This window comes from Candoia aspera, chromosome 3 (assembly GCF_035149785.1).
Source record: "Candoia aspera isolate rCanAsp1 chromosome 3, rCanAsp1.hap2, whole genome shotgun sequence".
Lineage (NCBI taxonomy): Eukaryota > Metazoa > Chordata > Lepidosauria > Squamata > Boidae > Candoia > Candoia aspera.
Window position 1 is genome coordinate 171,700,002 of NC_086155.1, and position 27,602 is coordinate 171,727,603.

The 27,602-nt window shown below is 40.4% G+C and overlaps 1 protein-coding gene across 1 annotated transcript in view; it reads right to left on the reverse strand.

Annotated features, from left to right (window-relative positions):
• The window catches only part of TOX (thymocyte selection associated high mobility group box), a 243,750-nt gene that overhangs the window by 88,666 nt on the left and 127,482 nt on the right, over nucleotides 1-27,602 (reverse strand). Inside the window, exon 3 of the mRNA XM_063299322.1 lies at nucleotides 10,774-11,016. Coding sequence (XP_063155392.1) covers nucleotides 10,774-11,016 — 243 coding nt within the window. The remainder of the gene's footprint in view (nucleotides 1-10,773; nucleotides 11,017-27,602) is intronic.

The following is a 27,602-nucleotide window of genomic DNA, read 5'->3' on the forward strand; positions in this document are numbered from 1 at the left end:
AAGTAGCAACAGTAAGAACAGACCACGGAACAACGGACTGGTTTAAGATTGGGAAAGGAGTACGGCAGGGCTGTATACTCTCACCCTACCTATTCAACTTGTATGCAGAACACATCATGCGACAAGCTGGGCTTGAGGAATCCAAGGCTGGAGTTAAAATCTCTGGAAGAAACATTAACAATCTCAGATATGCAGATGATACCACTTTGATGGCTGAAAGTGAAGAGGAACTGAGGAGCCTTATGATGAAGGTGAAAGAAGAAAGTGCAAAAGCTGGCTTGCAGCTAAACCTCAAAAAAACCAAGATTATGGCAACCAGCTTGATTGATAACTGGCAAATAGAGGGAGAAAATGTAGAGGCAGTGAAAGACTTTGTATTTCTAGGTGCGAAGATTGCTGCAGATACTGACTGCAGTCAGGAAATCAGAAGACGCTTAATCCTTGGGAGAAGAGCAATGACCAATCTCGATAAAATAGTTAAGAGCAGAGACATCATGCTGACAACAAAGGTCCGCATAGTTAAAGCAATGGTGTTCCCCATAGTAACATATGGCTGCGAGAGCTGGACCATAAGGAAGGCTGAGAGAAGGAAGATCGATGCTTTTGAACTGTGATGTTGGAAGAACATTCTGAGAGTCCCTTGGACTGCAAGAAGATCAAACCAGTCCATCCTCCAGGAAATCAAGCCAGACTGCTCACTTGAGGGAATGATATTAAAGGCCAAACTGAAATACTTTGGCCACATAATGAGAAGTCAGGACACCCTGGAGAAGATGCTGATGCTAGGGAGAGTGGAAGGCAAAAGGAAGAGGGGCCGACCAAGGGCAAGGTGGATGGATGATATTCTAGAGGTGACAGACTCGTCCCTGGGGGAGCTGGGGGTGTCGACGACCGACAGGAAGCTCTGGCGTGGGCTGGTCCATGAAGTCACGAAGAGTCGGAAGCGACTAAACAAATAAACAACAACAAGATAGAGAATATTGGTACTGATCCATTTGACAGCTTCTTTGTACTCCTGTTCTGCAGCTATTGTTAAATTACTCCAAACACTGTTATGTGTGTCTTGCAAATATATCCCCCCAAATTCATGACCTACTGGCAAAAGACTAAGAGCTGCATTTCATTATTAACACTGCCTTTCTCAACTTTTTTACCCTGGAGGAACCATTGAAATAATTTTCAATTCTCACAGAACCCTTCATAAAAATAGCAGAAACTACAAAAACTTACCAATGCAATTGACTACTAACCTGTACAATTTTATCAATTTTATTCTGACACTTTTCTAATTTATTATTACAAAATAAATACTGTACTTTCATCTAAGTAAGAAGAGAAAAGACAAAAACTCTGGAATAACTGTAACAGTATGGAGAGCAAAGTCAAATATAATTTCAGGAAGCAATATTTGCTTTCATGGAATTAATCCACATCTGTTGCTCCATTGCTTGATTCTAGCCTGACTGACGTTCCCGCAGATAGTCACTGATAGAGACTTAGATCTTACACTACTAAAAAGTGAAAGGCAGGATTTCACAACCAGGATTCTGTGGAACCCTAGGGTTCCATGAGAGTTCACTAGGGGTTCCCTGGGAGATCACGATTTATTTAAAAATTATTTCAAATTCAGGCAACTTCATATTAAAGAGGTACATTTCATTCTTTATTTTTAGTTTAAGAACACCATTAACTCATATATACACGCCTACACATGAAATGAATATAATAATTTTGTAACCTCTGGCCTATATTTGAGCCTGAATATGTAGGGGTTCCCCAAGGCCTGAAAAATATTTCAAGGGATCCTCCAGCATCAAAAATGTTGAGAAAGGCTGGTTGTAAGACATGGCAAAACAACTGCATAATGAACTGACTTGCAACAAGTAGCCAACAATTGGTGCTGTTAATTTGTTTCAGAGGAAGGGATCTTAAACAGGAATGCAGACAGACAAATTGCAGACGTTTACTGATATATAGTCTCTCTCTCAGCAGATGATGATCTTCCTAGAATTATAGAATCAAAGAGGGCAATTTAGGCCATTGAGTCCAATCCCCTGTTGAGTGCAGGAATCCAAGCAAAATTACCCCCAACAGATGGCTGCCTAATAGAGCTGGGCAAAGCATTTGAAAGAAGGATTTTGTAATGTATTAAGGTGAATTATTGTTAAAAATATTAGTCATGTTTCTTGAAAGGATCACATGGCTGCTTCAAAAGTGTTTCCCAGCTGTTTCCACAACCATGTCCTTGCATGGCTACTCTGCTTTGCTAATCCAGTGGAACTGTTTATTTGTGCATGCCCACACAGACAACTGGGATACATGAAGCAGCCATGCAAGACTTGCAAAAGATTTATCCACATAAGAAAGGTCCTACAATCACACTTACATGTATTGCAAACCACTTGTTTCAAATTTTTGCACAGACCTACAGTCCAGAGTTCACTTGAGCTCATCCACTGAAGGAAGTCCATCTTTCTGGAGAACTGGTTCCACTGTAAAAATGCTCTTACTGATTTGAAGTGTTTTCTAAAATTCAATCAAAATCTTTCTTCCTGCAACTTAAATTCATCCCAGTAATCTGGGAATCTGTCATGTAATCTAAAACAATAGGACTTGACCTTCTTTTGTCTTCCTGAAATATGATATCAGATCCCCCCCTAGTCTTCATGTCTCATGAAAAATATATTCATCTTTTTCAATCTTTCTTTATAATACTTTATAATACTACTATATACTACTACATTATAATACTACATATCTACTCCTTTGCTCATCTTTGTTATCCTTTTCTTAACCTGTTTCAATTTCTGAGGATCCTTCTTAAAGTCTGATGCCCAGAACAGGTAGGGTCTGATGAATGCAGAAGAGAATGGTGTAATCGCTTCTTATAATTTGGAAAGTTTACTTTTCTTGATGGAACTTCAAACTGCATTTACATTTGTTTCTATCCAGATTACACTGCTCTCTTACGTTTAGCTTACAATCAACTTTTTTCTTTCTCCCCCTGAGATGACTGCACTTTCTTAAAACAAGGAGGTTATACCCTTCGGTTTTCATCACATCTCTATGGCCTTGCAAATATCGCAATCAAGCCTCATCATAATCAGCACAAAGAGAAAGATACCTTTGTAGGGTGGGGCTTGGGTAACTTTCAACATGCTATATCATACAATGTCTTCTTTGTAGCTCTGGTTATTGCTTCTGTGCCACACACCCAGGATAGGAAGAAAAGATACAGAGAAGAAGAAAAAAAAAATCCTCTGGATTCAGACAGATCAAGTATAGCAATTACATCTTAGACTGAATAGTCATGGAACTGGAAGGAGCCACTGAGGACACAGAGTCCAATTCCTCGCTCAGTGCAGAAATTCAGATAAAAACATTTCCCCTTCCTCAAACTTTAGACCATTATTTCAACCCTGCACTCTGGAACAATAACAGGTCTTTCTCTTAAATAATGCTATCATTATCTGTCTTCTATCTTTTTCAAAATTTCCACAATCGCTTCTCCTAAAACTTAATCTCCTTATCATCCTTGTTGCCCTCTTTCCATCTGTCCCACTTGTCTACTAATCATACTTAAAATGTGTTACCCAGAACTGGACAAAGTTTTTGCGATAGGTCTAGTCAGTGGGGAATAGAATGGAATTTGCAAACTATGTTCATTTATGCATCTTAAAATTGCATTTACCTTCTTTGATAACATGTCACAATTAATATTCAGTTTTGACCATAATTCCAAAACCTTTTCACAAGTATTATTACAAAGCCAAGTGTCCCTCCTTCTATTCCTGTTATTTGATTTTTTTCTAAGTTTAATAACCTTTTATTTTGTTTCTATTACATTTCATTTTATTTGCAGCTCACCCCTCTAATCTAGCAGTAGTATTCCAGGGAATCCTTCTAACTATAACCTTAACTTCTTAGGGCACATATAAGCCAAATGTTTCACTACAATTAGCTAGTAGGGTTATACTGTTGTGTGAGAGAAAAAGGTATGATTCATACTTCTAATATTGTGAAATATCATAGTCTAACATGAACAATACATCTTAAATTATATAGCAGCTGATGTTTTCAGATAACATCCAAAAGGATTGTCATATATAAATGCCTTTCAAAATTATAGAAAGAGATGCATTTTTAAATATGCACTGTAAAATAATGTAAAATATACACTGTAATATCTGTTTTTATTTTTCCATAAATTAAAAATGAAATATAAATAGTAAAAGTTATAACTTCTTTTAAAAAGACTCTACTATTTTTTTAAAAAAATAACTTAAAAGAACCAAATTACTTGAACCTAAATCAACCATGAACAGACTTGCAGTGTGTTTTCTTTCTTTCTTCTTTTAAGTTATCAGTATTTTTATTCCAGTTTTATATTAAAATCCCCCAAGAATCTTGACTAGTTATCCTACTTGGCCTTTATTCACTTTCTCTTAGTGAGTTCCTCAGTGCAAATATCCACAAGCACTCAAAATTCTACCGTTTCTCCTTCTCTGAAAGAAATAGATATGAAACTTCAGTACTTTAGGGAACACCTGACTTCCAAACTCCAACACTCAGTAGAGAAAAAGCCTTGCAATATACCATTACTGGCATCCTGTACTTGTGTGTTAAATACTGTTCTAATCTTCTTCAGACTCTTCATATCATTCAGAAATTTTTCTTTATATAAACCTTTCATCCCTAAAGGTGGAACTTGAAGCAACATTTAGAATCTATATATGAATCATTCCAGTAGAATGAATGAATGAATGAGTTTGTTTGTTTGTTTGTTTGTTTATTATAGCTGCCCATCTCACACAAGTGATTCTGGGCAGCTTACAAGATTAAAAACGAACAAACCCCCCCAAACCCCCCTCCAGCACCCAAGTATAAACTATTAACTATTAGTAACCCATAGCAGCAGAGCTCATCTTCCCCCGACCCAAACGCCTGGCAAAACAGCTGGGGTTTTAGTGCCTTGTGAAAAGCGAACAGGGTTGGGGCTATTATGCCTTGTTAAGCTCTAGATTCTAGTTCATGACTCAGTGGACTACTTGATCCTCAATCATTTTCTAACAATTCAGTAGCCATGGAAATGCATATGCAGAATTTTTTTAAAAAAAAGAACAATGCCATCTGTACATCTTTTTCCATAGATTAAAATTAAATATGCTATTTTATGCTAAGAAAACTTGAGACAAGATTGTGTTTTGCTCCATGCTGTGTTGAAATGTTGTTCACTAGTTTTAGTTGAAACTAATAATGCATTAGTTTTAGTTGAAACTAATAATGCAACCAAAACTTCTAGCTCTAGCTAAGCATGCTTGGTTTTATTGTAAACCCAGTTCTCTGTTTTCAGCTATATAGACTATTTCCCTCGTTCAAAGCATGCCAAATATTAGACAATCTGGAAAACATTTCTCTAGAAATGGCATATACAACCTGAACTTGGCCTTTGAGTGGCATTGTCATGTTCACTGTTTCAATGTGCACTGTACATTGTAACGTTTCACATGCCATGGCGCTGACGCGCATTTCTGTTTGGGAGGGAGCTGCTGTGAAACCTTGTACCAAGCTCTGTATCTATGTTCATTTCAATGGAATGTGTTTGGGTTATGTGCTCTGTTCAAGGACTTTTCCCGCAGACCATCAGAAGCCGTTAGGAGCACCTGGGATTGTGAGCTTGAGAAGATTCTACGGGGGGAGGGATCTCATTTGTACCAAGGATTTTTAGTTTGCATTTGGCGCGCTTTTATCATTCTCGACTTTCTTTGTGATCCTGCATACTATTCTTTAATAAATCAGATATCTTTGCATTCCTGCTCATGAGTTTGAGAGTGTTTTAGAATAGGCATTCATTACATAAAGCTGAGAATCACCAAAGTTGTACCGTTAGCTCCTACCAAGATCAGTTTCTTGTGAGGGAAAATAGTTAACGATGGCAGAGTCCAAGCTCACGACCAGGGGACTTGAGCCAGCTAGCTTGATGCCCGGGTCGACGGTCAAGAGCGGAGAACTGAGCCTCACCCCAGAACCTTCAGATTTCTGGCAGGATTTGAGTTCCAGCCCTGAGGTCGAGGAATCTAATGATGGGGGAGAACCAGAGCAACTGGCACCCAGCGAATTGCCCGCAGAGTTGATCACCTGGGATGCAATGGGAGAACCCCAGCCAGGGACGTCCCAGGCATCCTGGAAGCATCGGTTCCCACTGACCCCAGACGTAGAATCTACCATGGTATCAACGGAGAGACAGCCTAACACACGAGGGAGGGAGAAATCTCAAACCCCTGAAAGGCAAAGAGTGGTGGAGGCCAAAATTGAATCGATGGAGTACATGTTAAGAATCCTGTCTCTATCATTGGGGGGGGCAGGGGAGGCACGACAGAGGTCCCAGCTTCATGCAACCATCCCCCATCCTCCCACCCGGACCACCGGTGGAGCAGGGCCAGAGACGGCTCCGGGATGAATCTCCACCCTGCAGAGTGACAACTACCGTAACCTGGGGCCCAAACACTCAAGCAGCCGCCGGTTCCGCTCCAACAGGAGTGGGGGTGAAAGACTTTTCTGTCAAGTTTGATGGGGATCCAACCAAGTTATCTTTCTTTCTAACCAATGCTAAAAGTTACATGAGGCAGTTTGGAGCATACTTCCCTTCTGAAGAGGCTAAGATAACTGCCATTGCCACCAAGTTGAAGGGTCGAGCGGCTGACTGGTATGTTCAATTAAGTGAGGCTGACTCCCCTGAATTTGAGTATTTCAAGGACTTTATGGGGGCATTAAAGCTGTATTTTGAGGATCCTCTGGCCAAGGCAAGAGCTAAGAAGGCACTGAAGGATCTTACCCAGGGCCAGCTGTCTGTAGCTGATTATGCCCTGGAGTTTAAGGCTTTAGCTGGGAAAATCCCCGACTGGTCTCAGTCAACCTTAATAGAACGGTTTAAAGAGGGACTCAACTGGGACGTCCTATGATGGGCGTTGTGTAGAGACGACCCAGAGTCATTGTATGAATGGATCTGTCTGGCCCGCAAGGCTGAGCACGCCCAGCATACTTTCACGCAAACCAGATGACCTGAAAAACCACCAGCCACCATGAGGGGACCCCGAAGTGCCGCAACTGCTGCCCGGCCAGACTATAGAGCCTGGGAAGAGGAGAGAGATCGGTGCTATGTGAGGGGTCAGTGTCTCTGATGTGGAAAGGAAGGGCATCGAGCAGCTGATTGCCCAAAAGCCAAGGCTGGAGATTGAGCGGGCAAGCTGCCGGCCAAATTGCACCACCACCCCCGTCATGGTGGATGACAGCAGCCAAGGGGGCAGCCGATGCTGAGGAAGTATTCTACTTCTCGGGAGAGGCTGAAGATGACTCTAAGGAGCCGGCGGGAAACGCCAGCCACCTGCCATGAAGAGCGCCTGCGGGCAGGTGGAGGAGGATGGGTGCGAGGATGCTATGGTGAGTGCTGACTGTCCCACTCTAGCAGTGAAAGTGAAATTGGGCTCCTGCACAAAGACTACAGAGGTCTGGGCTTTAGTTGACTCTGGGTGTTCCAGGTGTCTAATTCACCCTGATCTGGTTGCTGCTTTGGACCTGCCTAGCTTCCCCCTCCAGCAGCCTTTGATCTTTACACAGCTGGATGGTTCAACGGTGGGGGTGGGTGGGTGGGCGGCAACCCATTTCACTGGGACTGTCACAATGCAAATGGGCAGCCACCCTGAGACTTTAAAATTTGTAGTGGCACCTGTTGGCAATCCCTTGGTAATTCTGGGGATCCCCTGGTTGACCTATCGAAGCCCATATATAAACTGGGAACACAGAACTGTGACTTTTAAGGATGGGTTTTACCAAGCTCCTACAGTGGAGAGAGCTTCACATGCGGGGGTTGGAAGGGCTGCAATTGCCATGCCATGCCCTAGTTTGGCACATTTAGAAGGCTTGCCTGATCGATACTAAGACTTTGCAGACGTCTTTGGGGAAATGGAAGCAGATCAGCTACCCCCTCATCAGAAAACTGACTGTGCAATAGAGTTGGTTCCCAATGCTCAATTGCCCAAGCCGAAAATTTATCCAATGACTCAGAAGGAGCTTGAGGCATTATGGGACTTTATTGACAAAAATCTGTCAAGGGGGTTTATTGAACCTGCAAATTCCCCAGTTGGGGCCCCTGTGCTATTCCAGGAAAAGAAAGATGGCACGCTTCGACTCTGTACGGACTATCGGGGGTTAAATTCCATCTCAATTCCGCTCATGAAGGACATGTTAGCTCACTTGTCCAAGGGGAAGATTTTCTCCAAGCTCGATCTTCGTGAAGCCTATTTCCGCATCTGCATACGAGCTGGAGATGAGTGGAAAACCGCTTTTAATTGTCCACTGGGTTCGTTTCAGTATAAAGTCCTCCCTTTTGGGTTGGTAGGGGCGCCCAGAGTCTTCATGCAATTGATTAATGAAGTATTACATGATCATTTGTTTAAAGGGGTCCTGGTTTATTTAGATGATGTTCTCATTTACACTGAAACCGAGGAGGAACACGAATGCCTCCTCAAACAGGTGTTAAGCAAACTTAGAGATGCCAAACTTTATGCCAAGCTTTCCAAATGTGAGTTTCACAAGACCCAACTTGACTATCTGGGCTATAGGGTGTCTGACAAGGGCATTGAAATGGATCCTGAAAAAATTCAGGCAATTTTAAGTTGGGAACGTCCCCGCACCCGGAGGCAATTGCAAAGTTTCCTCGGGTTCAGTAATTACTATCGCCAATTTATCCAGGGGTTCACTGAGATTGCTTTGCCCCTCACTGATTTACTCTGTACCAAGGGCTTGGGGGAGACACGCAAAGTAAAAAACCCTGGGGCAGTGCTGAATTGGACCCCTGAATGCCAGGCAGCATTTGAGAAGTTAAAAACCCTCTTCACTGCTGAGCCTATTCTACAGCACCCCGATCCTGAATGCCCCTTTGTGGTCCAAGTTGATGCTTCTGACTCCTCAGTTGGGGCTATATTGTTACAGAGAGATTCTGAAAATCACTTAAAACCCTGCACTTATTTGTCCAGAAAATTTTCTGAAACCAAACGCCGGTGGCATGTTTGGGAAAAGGAGGCTTTTGCTGTAAAAGCCGCTTTGGAAGCCTGGCGTCACCTCCTGGAAGGCGCTAAATGCCCTTTCGAAGTTTGGACCAATCACAGGAATTTGGAAGCCCTTCGCACCCCCTGGTGTCTCAGTCCTAAACAAATTCGCTGGGCTCAATTTTTCAGTCGCTTTAACTTCCAGTTAAAATTTATTCCAGGAAAGAAAAACTTTCTGGCCGATGCTTTGTCACATTTACCTCAGGACCTTGACCGCATGGCAGATGTGGTTGGGACTGTTCTCACTGAACCACAACTGGGCTTAGTTGCTGTCACCCGGAGCCAGACCCGTGCGCAGGCATCCCCGCCCCCAACCCAGTCTGGGAAGCGGAAAGTGCAAGTTCCTTGCCAATTACAGAAAGACTTTCTCCAGGTGCTGAAATCTGACACTTGGTTGCTAGCTAATAAAGACACTGTTTCTTTTGAAAACAGTCAGGCATGGGTGCAACACCGCCTTTATGTACCCAAAACTTTACAACCTGACATTTTACAGTGTTCCCATGATGATAAACTTGCTGGGCATTTTGGTTTTGTTAAAACATTGCATTTGGTTCGTCATCAATTCTGGTGGCCCACCTTGAGACACGATGTAAAAGACTATGTGGCTTCCTGTCCTGTTTGTGCAATGTCAAAGCGAAAAGGGGGGAAACCGCAGGGGCTTCTGCAGCCTGTGGCCAGCCCGTCCCGTCCCTGGGACAAGATTTCTATGGATTTTATTGTGGATCTTCCTCCCAGTAAGAAGAAAACTGTCATTTGGGTTGTAAAATATTTTTTTTCCAAACAGGCCCATTTCATTCCATGTTCATTACAGGCATGCCAGAGACTGTGCTCCAAAAAGTGGATGGGGACATTCTAAATTTAAGTTAGCTACATTTAAAGATAATTAAAATGCCATGATATTAAATATAGTTAATTCTCTATATAATGTTATCCTCCTATAACATTAAAAAATACAAATCAGGAAAAATTATTGGGGACCATAAGTAAGGACAATGTGAAACTTTGAGATCAAAGGCCATATGCCCTGATTCCAAGGTGTCTATCCATTTTACTGACTCTGGCTTCCAAGAATTACATACAGCAGTGTTTCGTCTGCTGAACTATCCACAGTGTGATTGCCTTGCTACTTCTACTTCTGCCACAATGTGTACTATATCTGACAAACTTAGAAATGGTGGCAACAAACAAACCTCTCTTCATGTGATAGGATGTGCCCCTGAAGAGGGGGGTGATGTGATGAAGCTCGGAGCTGAGGGAGTAGAGAGTGCACTCCAGGCAGATAAGCATTCTCACAGCTTGCACAGGTTGGAGAGTGTGGGGGGGCCAAGGAAGAAAGTTAGACGGGCACCACCCTAGATTCCCAAGGGTATTTTTCCCTTTAGCTCAGTTAAGGAACCTTTCGTCTGGCAAGATTCTGTGTTTGGTAGAAACAATAAAGAACTGGAGTTGCAACTTCGACTCAGCGTTGTTTCTTTGCCAATCACCCTGACACTTCATTATGTTAATAGAATCTTGCTCTAACTTCAAAATTAGGACTATCGTTAATGATTTGGGAGGGAGGGTAATAACTGTTTCAATCCCTAAACCTCTTACATCAGACACAATTTAAAGGTAGGTAGGTAGGTAGGTAGGTAGGTAGGTAGATAAATAGATTTAATAGGCTTACCACAGACAAAGAATTTGAAAGCATTGTTCCATCTTGGCCCAACATATTGGAGACTGTGATTTCAGGTAGATCCATATTTTGTGGTTGGAATGGAAGCAGGCCATTATGGTTGATAGGGTGACACATTGAAGGGTAACCAGATTCTGTGTCATTCAAATGCACCAACGAATGGTCAGGTAATGAAGGTGGAGTGATGGGAGGTATGTTAAAATCTTCACTTTCAAGGCTTGGACCAGGAAAAGACTGTGGAAAGATAAAAGAAAAGTTTTAATTAAACTATCATGAAAAACAAAGAAATCTACTACTACCTCAAAGTGATCAAATGCCTTTTCAAACATTATAAGCATTATAAAGTTTATAAGCAATATAAAATTTATAAATGTTATAGTGTTAAGCAATAGTTTCTTCTCTACACATTTTAAAGTACACATCTATTGTATTAAGGCATTTGCACTATAATGTATGAGAAAATCTTTTTCTTGGAGGCTTAAAACCTTTAATATTTTCACTGCTTCCATTAAGTAGAATTCTCTCCACCTCAGTGGCTAAATTCAAGGCTTCATTACAATTTTCTAAGAGTCTTCAGAGGCCTGAATAGGAGCTGGGGAAGTGGAATGCAGTTTATAAAATTAATATTAGATCAAAAAGGTCTCCTAACACTCACTGCCACTTGACAGCAAAAATAATACAAGTGGAGAAAATCTTGTTCTTAAGTGTTCTTCTATAGTGTGTAAAAGAATAATAAATTCAATTTGCTACACCAGGTGAAAATTAGCCTTAGATACAAAATAAACTATATGAAAATACAGCATTTCTGATTCTGCTTTTTTATATTAATAAGAACAAATCTTAATAGTGAATCCTTATGTCCATCCACAACTATTAGTAGTATCAACTTAGCTAATCAGAATCTCTCATGTGGGAAAGAAAGTGAACAACATTAAATAACACCACACAGTCAACCAAACAAGTGACAACACCAAATCCAACAACTTATTTGGAACTGAAGTTCCTAGTCCTGTTCAGACTGTTTATAATCAAGGCAGTATGAGACAAGCATGGCTGCCTAAACAATTCTTATCACACCCCCTTGCAGAGAATTGGGTCTCAGCAGTAGAGAGCTTCCATCTGTGAAGGGTCTCACTACAAGTGAGGGTTCTGGAAAGATTAACCTCAATCATATGGAAAGACCCCCAAAATAGAAGAAACTCTCTGTTTAGACACTTCTCTCCAAGCACAGAGGTTGAGAAGAAGGACATTGGGCTAACATGCTCACCTCTTCTGTCCCTCATATCTCAGAAGACTATTTCTAGACTTCATAACAACTGAACAGACCAATGACAGAAATTAGAAGCAATCTGCACCTCACATATTCACAAATATGATTTGCAATCCAAAAAGTGGTGATTCTGATCTCAACTTACAAATATATTGGGAATGCAGACAAAGGTCCCATAACATATAGCTGAGATGAGACAGTGAAATGGTAGGTTTTATCAAGAAAGAGAAAATATACTGAATGAAAAAGTAAAAAAAACAAAGAGATGTAAGTTATCTGACATAGGCAGCTGTTGTTCCTCTGATCACATCTTGAAAATGGAGAATCCCAGGCTGTCTGGTATAGGCAGAGAACTTTAGAATGTATTTGGATCAAGTTGCTTTGAGGTTTGCCTAAATACCAGAAGATTCATTAATTTAAATAGTTGTTGCATGGATTGGTCATAACCAAAAAGTGTATGAGGCAATCTCTGCTAGATAGAATAAAAAGCCTGAATAGCATACTGTCAGCCCTTTGCATAGGCAAGATGGAACTGGCAGATAAGGTGTAGTTCATGGACATCCTTTGCCCCCTCCCACAATATCTCTGATTTAGGGTAGCACTTCCAGTGAATAAGAATAGAACCCAGAATACATTGCACATCACATTCCTCTTCCCCATCAATCAGAACAGTGGGGGATGAAGACTTGTACAACACAAGGAATATTGTGGCTCCTCTTGAAAAAGGACTGATTGGTGAAATGCTAGATGTATCTTCATTGAAACAGGCAATTGCAGACAGAAAGCCACTATGCTAGTTTAATAATGTGTAACACAGAAATAAACCCAGATTTTAAGATGGTGGAAGAAAGCCAACCAAATACCCCAACACAAACTTGGTGCCATCTTACCTATGCACATGTCCTGCACATTTGTATGTGGCCTTGGCCAAATCTAACTATTTTTTTAAGAGGAGGTGAGTAGTCTGTCTCCCCTGGAGATGAGGAACAGTGGAGGCAGGAGCTCTGGTAGCCACAGACTGCGTGAAAGGGAGACATGCTGATGGAGGAATGCAGCAAGTCGTTATAAAAATTCTGCAGACGTTCATCAAGAAGTCCTTCCCAAAATGGGTCAATCAGGGCAAGATCATTCCAATGCACATCTCTGGCATACAACTGGCAATCAGCTATGTACTCACAAACTCAACAATGTTCTTGCTTCTCCTGATTTGCTGCTGCTTTCCTGGCTGAACTGTCAAAACAGCTCTAAAGCTTTGCATACAGTTCTGATAATTAATCAACAATCCACTGTTGCCCTCAATGAGCAGCATGGGACATCTGTCTGCCCTTTCTTTCAGCAGACTAAGGACAAAAGCAACCTTGGGCCAATCTATAGGAAATTCCATTGGATGGCCCACCTTAAATGATTCACACTGCATCATGAAAGTCAAGAATTGATCTTGAGACCCCATCCCCCCAAACTTTTCCAGTAGACTTCCAGGAGAACAGAGCAATACTGGCTGTACAGAAACTTGTGGAACTGCTCTCAGCTGAGGTAAACCTTGTCCAAATTATTGTGCTAGCTGCATCATGACATTGTGGTTTATTATTTGTGTATCCATCTGCTATTGATGTATCATCAAACAAATCAACCCAGACTTCTGACTTGAGGCACAAATGACCAGGCTCAAATTATCCTATTTTGGACACATTATGCAAAGACCTAGCTCTCTGGAAAAGGCTTTAATGCTGGGAAAGTTGGAAGGAAAGACAGGAAGAGGATGACCAGCAGCAAGGTGGATGGACTCAATTACAGTGGCCATGAGGGCACTACTGGAAGTCCTGAAAGAAAAGGTTAGGGATAGATCATCATGGAGAAAATCTATGTTGTTGCTAGGAGTCAAAAATGACTTGATGGCACATAATCAATCAATCAATCAATCAATCAATCTGCTATTGATGCTCTAATAATGCTTCCAAAACTTGTTCTACAGACAGGTTTTCTCAGAGATCTGTCACCATATTTTAGGGCCTAGAGGGTTAGGTCCATTGCCTCTCCAATGGGAGCGTACTGAGGCTTTCAAGATTGATGTCAGCCCTTCAAAGTAGGCAAGGGCAAGACACAGACACCGTAGGGATTCCAAGGAATGCTCTTTATTGTTGTAAAGTAGAATAACAGAAACTTGAAAGCCTGCCCAAGTTTCTCTCTATTCCATCTTATAACAAATAAAATCAAGGCAGGGTTATTTTGAATTTCTTCCTTTTGCTGTCCTCTTTCTTAGGAGTGAATAACATTTTCTGAAAGTCGTGGCATAATGGTTCACTCATTCCTCCCCCATTCCCAAAGCCAGGTGAACATTCCTTCATAGATGCAGGCTAAGAGAAAACAGTCTAATGAAGGCAAAATAGACAGTACAAATGAATCAGATTGTATCTTTGTAACTACATTGCATATTACACACCAAGTACAAATGATATACTGTATCATATACAAACTAATATAAAGACATTCACCTAAATGTTGATTTGTCTAGTTTTCAATTTTCTGCTGGCTGGCAGTATTAATCAAGCAGGTGGTAAATGACCATCAGAACTACAGTGATAATTTTCTAAGTAACAGTGGACCAATGGCACTATGCTGGATGTCAACAAGACAAATGAACATTTCTAGAAAATGGGTTTGAATTTTGTTTTTTTCTCTTTTCCCCAATTTTTAGAATAAATTGTGATGTGCTCATTTTTTATTAATTGTTCTTCTGCAAACACTTTGTGTTTTGCTTCAGCAGAACTATATGTTTTAAAGCAGTAGCAGTGTGTGATAGCTGAGCAGAAGTTATATCAGCACTTTAATACCCCCAATTTTTCTGCCTTTGTTTGCATGTTTACTGGAAAGCATTTACACGTTGAAAGCCACAGTGGTGTATCTTCTAATGCTCAAAAAGTTCAGAAACATTTGCTATTTGCCTGGATCCTCTCTCTTTCTAATTTATTTTGCTGCTGTCACATACGGAGATTATGGCTGAGAAGAAACTGCATTTGAGTGCACTTTTCAATGAGTCATGAAATCTCAAGTAGTTATTGTGAGCATTCTCTTTTGTGCCATTTGAACAAAATATTACTAAATTATACCCTCACTGTATCATGGATAAGGCAGCAACTTGAAATTAATATTTCTAGAATTTTCTATAATGGGTGGTGGACTCAAGCTGCACAAACGACATGCTAAAGAAGACTTACCATTAAATTTGAGTAATATGTGTACCAGATGGCATGACAATATATAATTAATTCCCCTCCTATTGGCTAGTATCAAGCCAATCTCCAAAGTAGCTGGACAGCAAACAAAGCAAACAACAGTCTTGTGGTTATCCCCCCTTGAGAAGGCTGAGTCAACCCACTCCCTCTGTGCTCTGGTTTACCACTGTATATCTCAGGAACACACTAACTTAGACCCTATCTTATCAGCACAAGGAATCACCAAGCTAAGTCCAATCTAAAGATTGAACCAACAAAGCAGGACTGATTGAGAGACACCTAGTGAGTTGTATTGGAAAACCAACCCTACTCATAACTAACCCATCTGACCAGTTAATCCTTGGTTATCAGAAATTGATACAGGATGGAGATTCTCGAGATTGCAGCATAAAAATTTCAGCAGTTGAAACACCAGTGTCTAACTTCAATTAAAGATCAGCACATGTGATGCCACTGCTGCACTGGGTGCCAGTTTCCTTCTGGGTCCAATTCAAGGTGTTGATTATCACCTTTAAAGCTCTACATGGCATGGGGCCAGGCTACCTGAGGGACCATCTCATCCCCATAATATCAGCCCGTCTCAGCTGGTCATGCAGAGAGGGCATGCTACAGATCCCGGGCCTTCTCAGCAGTGGCACCCGCCCTTTGGAACATTCTGCCCCCAGAGGTGAGGCAGGTCCCTTCGTTCCCGACCTTTTGGAAGGGTCTGAAGACCTGGTTCTGCCACTTTGCTTGGGATGGGAAGGGCAATAGCTCTTCCTGGGGGTGGCTGGTGTCATAGAGTTTCCCCTATTGAATGCAATCTTCGCCACTTGGATTTTATATTTATATTTATTATTTCATAGCCTGGTTCTTTGTTAGGTTATTTATATATGGATGTTTTTAAATTGTTACTTTTATTGTAAACTGCCCAGAGTCCCCCTGTTCAGGGGGAGATGGGCAGTGATAGAAATTTGAACAATCAATCAATCAATCAATCAATAAAGTGTTTCACTCCTGCACTCTAGTTGCCTACTTCCTCCTTTTGGATTTCCTCGTGCCTAAATTTCTGGACCCTTTGGACCTAGGGTTTCTTGAAACACAAGCTATTATTGTTTGCTTTATTTTTCCTGTTTACACTTGTGGTCCTTGGACAGTTGCTTAACTCACATCTGTACTGAAAACTTGCCAGTAAACTGGGACTCATTATCAAGAACGTATATTGAGAATCTGTATTAATTATATTGGGTGACTAAAAAGTTAGGCAATTCTCACTCTTTTAGCTACATAAACTTATCAATTTCCTTTGTGTGTGTGTGTGTTAACCTTTAGGTTAGAGTCCTTTCTAACAGCTGGTTTTCAGCTGTGTTGAATACTCCAACCAAACTGATAATCTTAATGTCCTCAATCACTTACCTACTTGGTTGTGTTATTCCTGTTAATAATAAGGATTAGATAGAGAAATGCAAGGAAAGGTCTTCTTGTGTAATGGGGTTTCCTGCCAGACTATATCAGACCAGAAAATCAACTCTTCAGGAGGACTAAAACTATACTTTATTGAGATAGGCAACAATTACAGAAACTTGCATGCTTCATTGTGATTTACCTCCCTTTCTTTTTACATCCCAGTGAATCAGGGAGGAGCCTGCCAGAACATCCTCCAAGTACTGTCATGTTTCTCAGGACTTAAGGAATGTTTCTGCCTTCTTTGCTTACGTAACAGTTCTTGGATATTCCTGTCAAGGTCATGTCCACATTTCCCCACTAGGGAAAGGGATTTTATATTCTCCTTTTCTTTTAAATAAAGTTTCATTTTATTTATCAATTCTGAGATTGGTCTAGCTTCCTAAAGGGAAGGTAGAAGAGGAGGCTGATTTCTCTAGCTACACAAATCAACACTATAGGACTAGTCATTTTTGCTTATTTTTCTCCCTTTTAAGTTGACAGAAAGTAACACAGGGTGTATTACTCATACTGGGTTGGGAGGAGGACATCAGGTGAGGTGCTCCTTAGAAGACAGTGATAGAAGCAAAAATTACCAAACTGTACATCAGGGCAAGAAGCAGAGCTAGCTTGTGTGGACTCAAAGGACTTCTGAAAGAAAAAGTTTGAGACCTCCAACCTTTCACTCTATGCCTCAGCAATGCCACTACATGGTGGTGTAAGCAGACATTGTTGGAAACCTAGAGTGATTTTAAAAATTCTTTTTCAAGTCCCCACATCCTCCCAAAGGATATTAATGTTTTGTGCCAAATACACAGGCAGGAATTTAACTTGTTACAGGCAATTGTTTTTCCTTTAGCTGAGACAAAGTGACCTGTAGAAGCAAAGGATAAATCCACCCATCCACCCTATTTAGCACAGAAATACGACATATGGTATTAATGTTTCAAGCCTTGCAGTTAGCTGTTCTCTATTCCCACTCCCAGTTCCTGTCCTACTATAATCAATAGGATGAGGGCTTCTTTCTATTCCCTTATTTTGTGTTGCTCCATCTTGTTTGTGCACATTTCAGGATCTCACACACAATGGGTTGTTTTGAGTATAATATATTTGTGTCTGATCTTTGGAATGATACTGCAATGACAAAAGAACTGCTTAGGGCTTTGAATGACTTTGCCATGGCATATCTAGATGATGAGGCCACCTGGGAGAGTACTTGGAACATCTGGAAGTGGTAGTGCAATGCACTAGAGAGGCTGAACTCACTATTAATCCCAGAAAAGCCAAATTGGCTATTTTGGACACTGGGTGGGGCACAGGAGTATTTCACTGTTGGAAAACAAGGTACAAATTGTCAAGGAATAGCTCATCCCTATAAGGAAAAAGAAGATGCAATTGTTCTTGTGGTAAGTTAGTTGCTACCAGATGTTACTATCCAGTTACAGCCAAAGTGAAGCAACCCTGTCAGCAACCCTAACCCCAAAGAATCCACTATGACTGAGGAGTGTTAGGATGCATTTGAACAGGTGAAAGCAGCCTTCAGCAGTTGTCTGGGTATTAGAATATTGCTAATTCAAGTTGGCACAGACCAAGCTCCTCATTCAGTGATGTTAAAGCATGAAACTGTTGGGAAGGGAGTTGCATTGGTCTGACTGGAAAAAGAATGTTATGCTATTGTGTACATCTTTGAAAAACTACACTATTATCTGTAGTGCCTCTGATTCAAACTCAGAACTAGCCATGCAGTGCTGCAGGGGCTACAGAAAGCCCAGAATAAGTAATAGTAATTATTTGACGCTGGACTTTCACCTTTCATCTAAGGCATTCAAGAGAGAATGGATGCATGATCCAAGGGTTCCTTGGAGGAGCTCAGCAGCCCACAGGGTACTGTGGGAAGAGGTAGATTCAATAATGGAAGGATGTTGTATACATCATTTATCTTACTTTGTTTCCATGTTCTGTTATACAACACACTGAATGTCAAGTTTTAGTATTATTGTCTATCCCATGGCTATTCCTAGAAGACACAGAGTGGTCTCAAGCCAGCTTGGTCCACCTAGTCTTGGCAGACAAGCCCCAACATTCATATTGGACTTGCAATCCACATTCACTCATCTCAGACACAGAACCTACATCTTCACAAGATGCATGCACTGGTTCATGTGCAGCAAGCAGATCTTTCCCAACCCTATTCCTCCTGGAGAAGTGGGTGGGATTGGTCATTTTAGAACACAGGAATGTATCATTTTAGGACACAGTCCTGTGCCAAGGTTAGAAAAGGAGAACAATCTTGTCAACCTCTAATAAAAGTAAAAACAAAAACAAAAACGAATTCCTATACAAAGCCCTGCTATTATAGTGGCAGGGTCTCTTTCTGCAATATATAGTACTACGGCATGACAATGCTTTTGCTGTCTTCAAAAATAATTCATTCATTTTTTACCAAAATAAGGTATATAATTGGTCCCCCTATGCAAAAGAACCATCTCACACTATACCAGCTTTGAGAGTTATTACAGACTGATCATTTTTTCTTAACCAAGCTGCAAAATACGTTGACGTTTTGCAGCTGAAATATGAAACAAAAGTTAAATATCAACTTTCCTTACTAGTAACATGGAAATTTCCTTGCGTCATTCTTCCTTAAATGAGAATTCTGGTTTTACAGAATCTTATTGCAGTCTGATTCCTCAATCCATGTATGTATTTTAATTAGGTTACTGTGTCTCATACCATTAAATATTAATATTATTAAATATGCACTGCTATGAATTATTTTGATTGATGGTAACAAAACATATATCTCATTATCTTTTAATAAAGGATACACACACACACACACACACACACACATCTATCTCAATCACAGCAATTTCAGTGGAATTAATACACATGAAGTTGAACAAAAGTATAGTCATAAATTTTGAGAAGACTGAAAATCCCTACTTGCATCCATCTGAAAATTTGGACTAAAGGAGCAGAGGTAATTATGAAAATCTAAATTTTAAATCTTAATATCTAAATGTTGCACAACTTTTCTAAATAGCCATGCAGGCTGGATCACTTGGTATTATATTACAATACAGTTCTTCAATCAGCTATCTAAATAACTTAATTCTAAGCAAGTATAGTGTAACAGTGCCATTGATATCTTCAAATCAATAAATCTTCAAGAATATTTTATATTTCCTCATTGGGCAGATAACAATGATAATCACAATCACATTAAAACAAGCAATATACATTAATTTACTAAACAAAAGGCATCAAGAGATTTTGCTAAAGAAGAAACATTTCCCTCTATAATGTTAAATATTTTTTAATTCAGATTAAAGGACAGTGATTCAAGCAAAAAATAATAATTTTTCAGTGGACCAAGAGAATGCTGACTATCCATAACAAATTTTGTACAATATAGATTATTATGCATGGACTTCATACTGTAACAGTATCCAAACCAAGGCATCTCATGTGTAACCACGAAGTGTGATTATGACAAAGAGAAACACCTTTCCACTTAAGTATAGTGTAAATTTTTATTGAATGCTATATACATAATTGTTTAGTAATCAACATACATCAGATGAGCAACGGCCATCTGAGCAAATACTGTAAATAAGCATCATTGCCAACAACTTATGGCCACTACCACCATCAGCAATGATCTAAAATATCCTGGTTGTTTTGGTGCAATGGAAGACCAGTCTTAATTGTGGCATACATGCTGCTGCTGCTGCAAAATTGGGGGAAAGTCTCAAATAACAGCAGCGGTGATTGGCAAGTGACTGATTCATTTGCGAAGTGGTACTTATGTTGAGATCCACATATTTTTAGATTGCAAACCTATATTGTCTTTCATCAATGTATAATTCCTTGTTACCTACAGGTACTAAAAATTGATAGTTGTTGATCTGGTCTGACATTCTTGCCATCTTTTATTTTTTATTGATTTTATTGTAATTTCTTTGTTTGACTGTTGTGAGCTCCCAGGAGTTGGGCGGCATACAAGATGATGGTGATGATTTTACTACTAATAAGCAGTGCCCCTTGCAATGTTGCAATACTTGTTTCTGTTTCTTTTGGCTTATTCTTAGCTGTGTATTTCAAATGTCTTTTCTTCTATATTTAAATAAAGAAAAATAAAGACCATTAAGATATAAGGTTCACACATTTGGGGATATATTATCATTTTGTACCATCACTGATTAAAACTAAATTTATTCTCAGCAGATAAATTTTGCCAAACCAGACTATTCTTCCTCCTCCTCTTGATAATTTAAAATGAGAACCTCACTTTTCCATAATCAAAATGGCTTCTATATAGATAAAGCTTAATTTAAAATTCTTCCTGTTCATTCTTGTAATTCTTATCTTCTTAGTTTGGTCATGAGCTTTGCCACACATTACTTTTATATTGTAGTATTTGTGAAATATACAGTTTTAGTATTAAAACAAATTTTCAAATTATGGTTTTCATTCTTCAGTCCTGAACTTGCATACATAAGATTAGTTCTGCTTGTTTGAAAGTACTGCTTGAAAATCAGGTTGTCAGAAGCCCACGTTATTTTGAAAGAATAACTGTTTTAACCAATGACACACTATTAAAAACAATGTAGCAACCAAACTGCAGCATCAAAATATGCAACAGTGCATATTATACACCATAAATGCTGCATTAGTATGATTTACTTTAAACTGGCAAGGAAGATGCTGGGCTTTTCATATCTTCATATTATTTTAAATGGTTGTAGTTTTAAGTGAGTAAACTACCTTTATGGTCCTACTTCAGAATAGAACTTACTTCAGAATAATCTATTTATGAGAAGGGTGACTTCAGTGTTTGGTACAAATTCTGCCCTGCGTGCTCAACACGAAGACTTGTTTATCAGGACTCCCTGGCTTCTAACTGTTGCTGCTTAATGCATGGTAATAAAGCTTCCCTCATCCATACTCAAATTCTGGATGAGAAGGCTGACCTTGTTTGTGTTACTAAAACCTAGATGGGTAACGAGGGGAGAGGGGGCTTCTTGGAGATATGCCTGGTTGGGTTTCATGTGGCATACAAACCTGAGGCAAGGCTGCAGCCATTATTAATTGGAGACTCTGATGACCTCTAGAGACACTGCTCTGCAGACAGTTGTGAGACCCTATTTGGGAATTTGGATTGTAGGGATCAGAGGGAACTGTTATTTGTGTATCAGCCTTCCTGCTGCATGGCAAGCTCACTAGTCCCAAGCTGCTTGAGTTGGGGCAGGGGACGGGATGGAATTCCCCAGGCTTATGATGCTCAGAGATTTCAATTTATCATCCCTGGATGTGGACTGAGGCTGCTTCGGAATCACGGACCTTGTCCAAGTATCTCTGGCCTGTCAGGGCCAGCCTCGCTTCACAATAAGACACAGACTCACTTAATGGGTATTAAGGATTTCTGGTTTATTGGAATTATAGCTGACAGAACGAAAAACGGGAACGGGGTAGGTGGTGTGGGGGTGCCCCTTTTATACCCTCCTGTATGGCCCCGGGCTTCCCCACCCTGCTTTGCCCCGATCCCTCTTGATGGGACCCTTGATGGCTGCCTGGGCGTTTTCCCGGTGTCTTCTTTTGTCTCCCAGCGACGGTTGTGTCCTCCGGGGCACCAGGTGCGTCTTATCTTCGTTCCTCTGACGTCTTTCTTTTCAGCTGCCTATGGGTCCATGGGTGTGGGTGCTTTTGGGTGCTTGTGTTAATCCCTGGTTTGATTATCTCCTTCCTCTTTTCCTTAATGATCATGATCCACGTTGTGAGGCTCTTTGTGCCTTGCAACGAGGTCATGACAGGCCTGACCCACTGGACTTGGTTTTTATCTCAGAGCAGAGGTATCATGATCTGGAGTTGGGGGAAGTTGCCAGCAGTCCCTTACGATGGGCATATCACTGTCTTTTAGACTTAGAGGTTTCTGAGGCTGCACCTCTCTGCAAGGAAGTAGGACCTATTTGATCAGTCCACCCTAGGCACTAGATGGACCCAATTAGGTTCCAGGGGAGCTTGGGACTCTGGAACCCAGTTCAACTGAGGCCTTGGTTGCTGCTTGAAATGAGAGGAGACTGATGGCCTTGGATGAAGTTGCACCTGTGTGGACTCTGTACTCATAGATCCTGGAGAGCCCTTTGGTTATCAGAGTTGCTCTGAGAGATGAAGTGGCATGTTTAAGTGTTTAAGGTGACTTGGTCTCTTGTAGAAAGGCAGTGTTTGAGGGCACATTTATAGGGCTGCTGTAGGAACTATTCTAGGCATCTGTCAAATAAAGTTTACTCGGAGTTGGACGCTAGCTGTATAGGTCCAAAAAAGGTACCTAAAGTGCAGTTTTGCCCAGTTATTTGCAAGGAGTTTGAGCCTATTAATCCTGATTAAATGGACAGGTCCTTGGTACTGTGAGTTTGGTCACCAGTGCTTTAGATCCATGTTCCCATGCTACCTGTTAACAATGTAGATGTTAAATAGGACAGGGAGAAAACATACACCTAAGGAATCCTGCACATTGTAGCTGGTGCCTCAGCTTGATCTCTCTCCACCTAAAAATGTGATTGAGACCAGCCCTGGAGAAAGGAGGAGAATCACCAGAATAGCATGGTTCCCATTCCCAATCCCCTGAACTGGTCCAGGATACCATGACTGATGGTATCGAATGCCACTGAGAAGTCAAGGAGAACCATGTATGCGCTACCCCTATCCCAAGCCTGCCTAACATCATCAACAAGTGTGATCAATGCCATTTCAACCCTATAACTGGGACTAAACTTTGACTAGCAGGGGTTCAAATAATCTGCTTCCTTTAGAGCCTTCTGGAGCTGCAAGCCAACCATCTTCTCAACAGCCTTCCCTAAAGAAGAGGAGACTGGATAATAATTACCACTTCTGTTGAGTCTGGCAATGGCTCCCTGAAGAGAGGACCTTCTTTTAAAACAGGCCTTCTTTTAAAACTCTTCCTGCAAAGAGACATTAACCATCACATGGACCCAGTGAGATATCTCCTCCTGGGATGCCTTAACAATTTGGAAGCTGCAGCTGGTCCATAATGCATGGTCCATAATACATGGACTACAATGGCTCCCAATGGGCTTGTGGGTACAATTCAAGGTGCTAGTTATCACCTATAAAGCCCTACAGGTTATTTGTGAGACTGCTCATCTCCAATTGTCTCTGTCTGCCCCACCAGAATTAGCATAGTTGGCATGCTCCAGGTCCCATCTATTAAACAGTGCCATCTTCTAAGACCTAGGATTCATGCTTCCTCTGTCACTGCACCTGCCCTATGCAACAGCATTCCTTCGGAGATCCAGTTGGTGCTGATCCTGTTGGCCTTTCATAAAGTGTTAAAGACCTGAATGTTCCCACAGGCATTTGGGCTAAGTAGTGGAGTGAGCACCATTGGTTGATTGTTGTTGTCTTAGTGACTGAAATAGAACGTTTTTTTCTTTCAACCCAAGGCATATGATACATTATGATTTTTTTGGTACATTGTTCTTTTGGTTTAATTTTTTGTATGCCACATAGAGTCACTATGGTGAGATGGGTGACTATATAAATTGTATAAATACATAATCATTTAGACTTGTGCTTTAAGTATGCAAATTTACAGTAAATTTGTTTTAAATTTTAGTTTTAAAAGGGCAAATTCATTGACAAATCCTTATACAGAGTGCAAATACAGAACTGCATCAGCAAATGTTCCATTTGTTTAATTCTATGTTATCTGTATTTGTCTTGATATCATAAAGCATGCTTGCACTCCTGGTGTACATTACATGCTCCACTTCAGCAACATGCAGAAAACGTAATATTGGGACAAAGAAAGTTGAGATTTACTTTCCATGGGGATGGACAGTACGCTGCTCCTCTTCCAACAGAACCAAAATGAAACAACCCATTGTACTATACAGCTGGGCACTGTCCAATAATACCAAGTGAAACAGAGGATTTTATGCCAAGAAACTACACTACTGTTGATCGATTAAAAATCCCAAAGCAGCATACTGTATATTTGGACTGATCACTTAGAGACAGAAAAGTAGGTTATGATGTCTTCTTAAAACGGGCAGATCACAAGCCAAAATCAAAAGCCTTTTGAGCAATTTCATTCTAAATAACATAATTACTACAATTAATTCTTAACACATTATAATGTAGACAAAATAAAAATGTGCAGAATTAATGTTAATGAGGACACTTTCAATTACAGATTGGACTTCACATCAACTACTTCCCCCTGAGATTTCAGCTACAGATATAGATATAGAGATATATATAGTGAGAGTTATAGATAAATGTCACCAGGGATACACACAAATTGTGCAATTGTGCTGAAAGAATTGTTTAAAGGATCAGTAATTAAAATAAACTAAAAGCAAAAACAAAACCCTACATTTTTAAGACTTTGGGAAGCTATGCAGTCCCAAATCTCTTGCAGAAGACACAATTTAGGTTTGGAACAATTACCAGGAATATGGCAATGCAATTTATTCTATTACATTGTACTGAGCTTTACAAAAATGCTGTAATTTAATAAATATAAATAAAGCTGTGGACTGAGCCTTCTGTGTTCAAGTCCAGAATGCCATCTAAACAGCTTCGCCTTGAGCCATGGGATTGTTTGTAGTTATGTATGTATGGACTATTGTAAGTAGCTCTTGTAACTCTTCAGACATTTTTATAAACTGCAAGAAATATGTGAGCTATTAAAAGACATAATTCTGGAAAACAGGCTGCTATGTGAGACGCCAATTTAAGGCAACAACATAAACAATAGTAACTTGTGTGCTCGAGTGAGGCATCTTTTTAATTTTGAGTAATGAAGATGTCAAGCCAAATGCTAGAGTAGTTTAACTTAATTAGGTGTCCTATTTTCCAGGCAGCCTTTCATTTCCATTGAAAACCCAGCTTGTATGCAAGGTAGCAAGAGCAATTTTATCTGAAATAAATACCTCTGGGATTGTACAGAGTAATCATTTGAATGCTATACTGAAGACAGTTGGAGTAAGTAGTTTGGGCTTGTTGAGATGCCAGACATTGGGAGACTAAATGGATTAATCTGTGGCATGCTTTTGTTATTGTTTTACTGGGTCAAAGGTCCATAGGTCAAACTGCCTTTATAGTGGGTTCTTTAACTATAAGAAACAGGTTCACTGCTGTTCTTTAATAAGAGGTTCTGAAGCATTTTCAGGCCCACATACAGACCTAGGCAGTATCCTGTTAATGTTCAATCATGTAATGTATTTCCTACAGTATTTCTCTTCATTATGTACAGTTGCTCTAGGACACTTCCAGAAAAGAAACTATACGTTATGATCTCTACCTAGAGACAAAAAGGTGTGTTGTTGTTTTGGTACAAAGTATATGGAAGAGCCTTGTGTGGCGCAAAGTGGTAGGCTGCAGCATTGCAACCAAAAACTCTCCCCACGACCCGAGTTTGATCCCAGCGGAAGCCAGCTCAGGTCGACTCAGCCTTCCATCATTCCGCGGTCAGTGAAATGAGGACCCGGCTTGCTGGGGAAGGTGACGACTGGGGAAGGCAATGGCAAAGCACCCCGCTATAGTCTTCCAAGAAAACATCGCAAAAGCGGGGTCCCCCCAAAAGGTTAGACATGACTCAGTGCTTGCACAGGGGACATATCTAAGGACTTGTTGTTGAAGTTACAGCAAAATAGGCATTAGAAGGTAACTTCAGCACTGAAAATGAACATTTATAATTTTGTTGCTCATGGGAAAATAATAGCTACTGTTATTTTTATTTCATTAATTGAAAAGCCAGGTAGTTCAACTGATAAGGGTTGTATAGAACATTTGTGGTAATACATAAACTTTACACTAACATACTTCTAAAAAATGAGGTGTAAGTTCTCTCTTTCATGTATACTCCAAGGCACAGATATCAGTATAAAAGTAAAAAAAGCTAGGCTTCAACACAATACATGCTCATTACATTTATTAAGGGAAAGATACTGTAAAACAAAAAATGCAATCACTAGTACACAAAGCCAATCAACAATACAACTATAAAACAAAATACACAGACAACATTCAATACTGTATGACCATATTCAAGATCCTGCAAGGTAGACTTCAGCAGTTCATGGAGTGAGAATTGCCAGATGTACAAGCTGGGTTTAGAAAAGGCAGAGGAACTAGGGACCAAATTGCCAATATCCGCTGGATAATGGAAAAAGCCAGGGAGTTTCAGAAAAACATCTATTTCTGTTTTATTGACTATTCTAAAGCCTTTGACTGTGTGGACCAGAACAAATTGTGGCAAGTTCTTAGTGGTAGGGGGATACCAAGTCATCTTGTCTGCCTCCTGAAGAATCTATATAACGACCAAGTAGCAACAGTAAGAACAGACCACGGAACAACGGACTGGTTTAAGATTGGGAAAGGAGTACGGCAGGGCTGTATACTCTCACCCTACCTATTCAACTTGTACGCAGAACATATCATGCGACATGCTGGGCTTGAGGAATCCAAGGCTGGAGTTAAAATCGCTGGAGGAAACATTAACAATCTCAGATATACAGATGATACCACTTTGATGGCTGAAAGCAAAGAGGAACTGAGGAGCCTTATGATGAAGGTGAAAGAAGAAAGTGCAAAAGCTGGCTTGCAGCTAAACCTCAAAAAAACCAAGATTATGGCAACCAGCTTGGTTGATAACTGGCAAATAGAGGGAGAAAATGTAGAAGCAGTGAAAGACTTTGTATTTCTAGGTACGAAGATTACTGCAGATGCTGACTGCAGTCAGGAAATCAGAAGATGCTTAATCCTTGGGAGAAGAGCAATGACAAATCTCAATAAAATAGTTAAGAGCAGAGACATCACACTGACAACAAAGGCCCGCATAGTTAAAGCAATGGTGTTCCCCGTAG